This window comes from Manis pentadactyla, chromosome 7 (assembly GCF_030020395.1).
Source record: "Manis pentadactyla isolate mManPen7 chromosome 7, mManPen7.hap1, whole genome shotgun sequence".
NCBI lineage: Eukaryota > Metazoa > Chordata > Mammalia > Pholidota > Manidae > Manis > Manis pentadactyla.
Window position 1 is genome coordinate 143348347 of NC_080025.1, and position 6225 is coordinate 143354571.

Here is a 6225-nt window from a genome sequence, read left to right on the forward strand (position 1 = left end):
CGCGGTCTGCCGCCAGCCTCGCTCCCTGCGCTCCGGAGCGGCTGCCCCCCGGCCTGGGCATCCTGCGTCCGGCCATGACGGCGCACTCCTTCGCCCTCCCGGTAGTCATCTTCACCACGTTCTGGGGCCTCATCGGCATCGCCGGGCCCTGGTTCGTGCCCAAAGGACCCAACCGCGGGTAAGGATGGCGCGCGGGCCCGGCCTCCCTGTGGACCCCTCCCCGGCCGGGCCCACCGCACCCCGGCGGCGAGCACTGGCCTGAGGCCCGCCCGGCGCCCCACTCCTCCCCCGCCTGCCCTGGGCCGCCTTCAGCCCGGGAACAGGCCAGAGAGCGGAAACGGTAGGGCTTTAGAGGGGTGGAAAGCCCGCTCACGCCAGAGTCAGGTCACCCTGTCCAGCCAGTAAAGGCAAAGGCTGTGTGTCGCCACTGATGCAGTTTCTCCACATCTCACCAGCTGTGACCTTGAGCGAATGTCACCCTTTCAAGCTCCACCTTCTTCGTAAGTAGAATGGGGGTGATGATGATGGTAAACCTGCCCTTTAAGGCTGCTGTGAGGATTACACGAAATAATACATGTAAAACAACTGTGCGTGGCACATCTATGTCCCCAATGATTTTTAGCCATAATCACTGTTTTTTTGGTACCTGTTGCACCATTTACCCGTTGCTCCTTCATATCGTCCTCATAAGTGCCATCTCCCCTTGATTATGAGCTCCTCCGGGTTGGAGATTGCTTTGGTCCCCACTGTAGACCCCTGTGCCCAGCACAAAACTGGAGTACGGAGCTTATTACTGTTCAAAGAATGGATCAAATGCTAATTTCTCTGGTACCAACTTCAGGTGCTTTAGGTCCGAGTTCATAGGGCCTGGTTTGGATTAGGTTTAGCTTAGGCTGGAGGCTGCTTGGGCACATGGGTGTTGCCTCTGTTCTTCAAGATCTGCAGGGCTAAGCCCACATAGCTTCACTTTGGTGACCCTTTCATTGTCTTACCTCCCCTGCAAACCTTGGTGATCTCTTCTGTCTAACTGAAGTCTCTCCTGCTCCATTTTAAGCTTCTGCCTCCAGGCTTCTTTGAGTGGACACAGGTAGCTAGTCCCTGTTCTCTGTAACGGCCCACTCTGCCTCAGGGATGGCTCACACACTCGTTGCTTCTTGCCCTGCCTTCTGTTCTTCTGTTTTCCTTTTCTTTGTCCAGGGACTTTTTAATTCCAGAGACCGCTCTGCAATGGACTGCTGCAACTGCAGCTCTGTGCAGTGTCTTTTCCCAACATGGCTGCACTAAGATGGAGAAATAGCAGGTGATGGAGAAGGGAGATGAAGGGAAGGATTCATAATGTGACTTGGGTGTAGTCAAGGTCAGCATCCCCATGAGGTGACACCTAGAGCTTTATTTTCCATCTGGCAGTTCTAATCCTGAGAGGACTCAGCTTCCTGTGTTCAGGTGGCATTGGGAAGGCCAGTCAGAAAGGGGCCAACACCAGGACTTGCTTGGGCCCTGGCCAGGCCTTCTGAGGATGCTTGTTCCAGCCATCCCGACCTGACATCTCTTCCATTGCAGAGTGATCATCACCATGCTGGTAGCCACCGCTGTCTGCTGCTACCTGTTGTAAGTACCACTGTCCCCAGCTCCAAGTCAGCGAGTGCCTTTGCCCTCCATTACTCCCTCCTCTCCCTAGCTCTGCTCTCCCCTGTGTCTTGGTAGTGACAGATTCAGCTCTTGAAAGACTGAATTTGTAGAACACAGGAGAGGAGGCTGTTTGGAATGGCAAGGAGAGTGATGGGCTGGAAGTCATGAATTCTGGGTTCTGGTTCTAATTATGTCACCTGGACAAGCTTTGTAATGTCCATAGGCTGTATTTTCTCATCTGTGAAATGAATGAATTGGGCCAGCTCAGTGCTTTTTATATCTGACTGGGCATCAGAGTCACCTGGAGAGATTGTAAAACAGTGTTCAGGGCTCCAGCCTAGGCCCGCTAAACCACACATCTCAAGATCTGCACTTGGGGATCTGTATTTCAATGCATGCTGCTGGGTGATTGGGTGCAACCCCTTTTTGATCCACCAGATGAGCAGTAGTCTTCACACTTGGAAAAGGGACCCTTGGGAATAAACATTCCAAGGATTGTGAGTACCTGGATAGTGTGAGGGAATCAATTTCCAGGTCCTTAATGTTCAGGTGTCCTCTTTCTAAAATTGCCATTCACCGTTGCCCACCCACCTGTACAAAAAAAGACACCCTCCATCCTGCCCTGATCCTTCTGTGTTACATTGCTCCTTTTTAAGTCATCCTGGCTGCCAGACTGAGGAGTGAGCCCCAGGTTCTGGTTTTGAGAGAGGCCTCTTTCATAATCAACCAAGTAAGCCTGTATGGCTTCCCATCTTCCTAGGTCTCATTAACTATTTTTATGGGTTAAGCTTGGCATAGTGGGGATGTTCTGAATTCAGAACAATCAAAATAGGACAGGTAACATGATGAAGTGCTGATTCTTTAAAAGGTAACACATTCTTTTAAAAGTACCAACTATTTCTCAGGACTGCCAAAATTTTCAACATCCATAGGATAAAACCCACATTTAAAAATTTACATGATTGATTTCAGATTTGGTGCATGTTATATAGTTAAAACCTGTTTTATCTAATTAGATCGTGAGCTATTTATTACTATTAGCCAGTTCTCTCTTATTTTACTTTATATAATGTTTAATATTTTCTGCTTCCTAATAACCACACACACACACACACAAAGATGAAAAATAATGAGGACCCTTAGATGATAGCTTAAATGCATGAGGGCATATGGTTTTTCAGAATTCTCTCTGGACCAAGTGTCTCTAAGGCCCTTTCCCTATGCTGTTATTCTGTCCTTCAGGGCTTGGCAGAATGTCCTCATCTGTCCAGGGAGGACTTCTGAGGGGCTGGGGTTTGATGCCTCAGAGACCAGGACATGGAGGATGGGAGCTGGGAGCATGGGGAAGAAAGAGTATACCCAGGATGTGGGTAATTGAAAATACCAAATCATAAGGGGAAGGAAAGCTGGGTGCAAATCAGATACCGACAGGCTAGAAAAGTGGGGCAACTTAAGAAATGTCATGCCCAGAAACTATATTTACAAGCCACAAACTCAGGATAATGCTGATAATGGGCAGGCAACAACTTCTGATAGTTTCCTGGGCATCAAACATGTGACTGGCTGCCTTGGGGATTCAGAGGTGAAAGAGTGGGATCCATCCTACAAAACCAGATGGCACCCCTGGTACCGCCGTTTGGGGCATGTGAGGTCACGCACCTCCACAGTCTTTGGAGCCTGCTACTGTGGGCACAGGAAGTCATGATGGCAGGGCCTGACCCGCTCCAAGTACAGTGCAGCTTGCCAGTGGTCCCCGGAGAGCTCACTGGCCTGGAGGACAGCCCCTGTCCTGTCCCCAGCAGGCCCGGGGTGGTGCACTCCGGTCATCAGCCCTGCATATGGGGTCGTTCTTCATCTTGCTCCTAAGAGGGAGTGGTCCTGATGTGCTTTCCGTCAGACCCGCCCTAGCGTGCTCCCAAGTGCAGACTGGGGAGGCCCGGACCAGAGACATGTTAGGGCACAGCTGGCAGCCGCCCCCAGTGCACAGCTGGAGGCTCACTTCCCTCTTCCCTAATCCCAGAGTCCAGCCTCAACCCAGGGACCTTAGAAACCTACAAAACATGAAATCAAACCAAACCTAAACCATCCCACTAAGCCCAGCCCGAGGCCACGTGCTAGCTGGAGCGTGGATGGCTCCGTGGGACCCTTCACTCTCGAACAGAGAACCCTGTGGCTGCTGGGTTGGTCATGTGCTCGTGTGAGGTGGGCACGTGGCGTTCCTTCTGTGTCTGGCCTCACCCTCCCTGTGCTGTGCCCGGCAGCTGGCTCATCACCATCCTGGCGCAGCTGAACCCCCTGTTCGGGCCGCAGCTGAAGAATGAGACCATCTGGTACGTGCGCTTCCTGTGGGAGTGACCGCTACTGCTTCGGCCCAGGTACTTGGGGCCCAGGCCCTGTGGGTGGGGAGGAAGAGCAGGCAGGGCCTTTGTAAGAGTTCACCTCTGCGTTCAGGCATTGTATGTTCAGGAAATAAAAAGCAGAACACCTACTCCCTTCCTGCCCGGCACTGTGGCAGACACCAGGGATGTGTGGAAACCCAGGTCCCTGGGGAGGCATGCGGGGCCCCACTGCCACTGTGGGCTTGCTGGTCACAGAGTGGGGAGCTGCAGATGCAGCATCTGCTCTGAGTGAGGGAGGGCCGGGCACAGGGGCAGTGAGATGCTAACTGGACAGAGGGACGGTGGAGGTAAGCTGAGTGTTCAGGGCAGTGGCAGGGCCAAGAGGCTGTCCGGGTAGGGGCTGGTGGGGCAGGGGTCTCCATGGCGAGGGGGTGACACCTTCACGTAATGTGCTTTCCAGGTGCCCCAGCTGTCTGGATGACCTTGGCTCGGCTGTCCCTGAGGACCCCTCCATCCCCACCCCCACAGCTGTGTTCTGGCCCCTGGGTGCCCCCTCCCCTGAGATCCTCCACAGCCAGTCCAGGTCTCGGGAAGCCCCGAGCCCAGAGTCAGGCTGGAGCAGGAGGTGCCCATCCCTCAGCCCTCCACTGTGCCTCCCAAGTAGGTTCTGCCCAGCAGCTCGCAAAGGTGGGATCTGCCTTTTACAAATGGGGCGGCCCAAGGAAGGCTGTGTGTCCTGTGGGGAAGGGTGTCCAGCCCGGAGTGCTCCGAGCCTGGGGTGGGCCGGGCCAGGGAGGAAGGGCCGGGCCGGTAGGCAGGGCTGGGCGTCCTTGCGCTGCTGCCATCCTGCTGCGTGAGCTCAGGATGCATCTTTGTCTGGGGACCTCCTCACCCGTGGGGCGGAGGCGCTCTGTCAGCTGGCGTATCAAAGGCCTTCCTTGGAATTCGTTAATTTTCTGACACATGTAGATGTGAAATTTCTGAAAATGCTGAAGTAATGGGAAAACATTTCACACTCACAAAAGCAACATAGTTATTTAGACCCAGACTGAAACCTATGTTTAGCATCCTTTAAGTTACAAAGTCACTTAAGTTGGCTTGCTCAGAAAGGTGTCTCTTCAGAATATGCTGTCCCACCTCCCTCCCGGCCTCCCCTCTGTGGATGGGCTCCCCGCCTGCTCAGAGGCTCAGTGTGAGCACTTCATGGGCCGGAAGGGACTGCAGGCAGCTCCTGCCTTGGGCCAGGACCCCCGCACTCGGCCGCAGTGGGGACGGATTTCAGAGCCCCTCACAGCAGCGCCGAGGTCACCTGGGGCCAGGAGGAGGAAGAGAGGCGGGTGTGGGCAGTGGTTGGGCAGCACTGCGGGCCGCTGGGTCCACCCTGGCTCCTGAGGCCTGCACCAGACCTGCCTGCCTGGAGTGACCTGGGCTCGGCGCTCGGTGGTGGGTGATGGGGAAGAACCTGGCCTGCCCAGGGCTGGCAGACAATGTGTGGGCATCAGCCCTGAGGGAACCCAGGCCCTCCCAGCCCATGCCCTCATCTTCCCCAGAGAGGGGAGGCTGAGACCTCAGACTCTTGCCCACAGCCCCCAAGCTAACTGGGGTCCCCTGTTCTCCCATGTTGCCTACCTGGGGAAGAAGCCAGTCTCACCTATTTATTGACTATTTATTTGATTGGCATTCCATTTAGTGGGCATCCCTTTTACGACAGTGGTAGGTGGTGGCGATATGGCTCAGCTGCATTTCCGGGTTCCTGACTTGGCCTGTTGCTCAGCCCAGACTGGGGCCTCCCTCTGACACCCCGTCCCCTGACTCCCTTCCTGTCCTGACCCCCGTGGCCCTCCTGCGGTGGGAGGTGTTGAGTGTGGATTGTACTGAGGGCCTGAGCCGGGTCTAGGGACTACTGAGTGGCGGCAAGACTTGGCCGAGGTGAGTTTGCCTCCTGCTGCTGCCCCGCCCACCTTGTTCCCATCCTCGTGGGGTGGATCTGGGGCACAGGAAAGGGGACGGGCAGCTGCTTGATGGGCAGCTGCTTGATGCTGCGGCTCTGGGATGTGGGCCCGGAGAACTGCGCTTTCCTGAGAGCTGAAGGAAAGCATTCCAGCTGTCCTGGGTTCTGCTCAGAACCAGGCCTGGCAGGAGGAGGAAGATGAAGGTGGAAGATTTATTCAAGTGGAACTCTGACCCCCCCTCACCTGGGCACCATGTTTCAGAGCACACGGCTCTGGGGCCGTGCAATAAAGCGGGTCCCAACAAA

At 55.0% G+C, this 6225-nt stretch overlaps 1 protein-coding gene across 2 annotated transcripts; it reads left to right on the plus strand.

Annotated features, from left to right (window-relative positions):
* Positions 1 to 6225, plus strand: ATP6V0E2 (ATPase H+ transporting V0 subunit e2). 2 transcript variants are annotated; one of them, XM_057504888.1, is made up of 5 exons: positions 4 to 178; positions 456 to 500; positions 1561 to 1608; positions 3891 to 4004; positions 4429 to 6225. In XM_057504888.1, the coding sequence occupies exons 1-4, from the start codon at positions 75 to 77 to the stop codon at positions 3982 to 3984; spliced, it is 291 nt and encodes a 96-aa protein (XP_057360871.1). In that variant the 5' UTR covers positions 4 to 74; the 3' UTR covers positions 3985 to 4004; positions 4429 to 6225. The 2 variants fall into 2 exon arrangements, with proteins under 2 accessions (XP_036755594.1, XP_057360871.1); XM_036899699.2 differs by lacking the exon at positions 456 to 500 and having other exon boundaries at positions 1 to 178.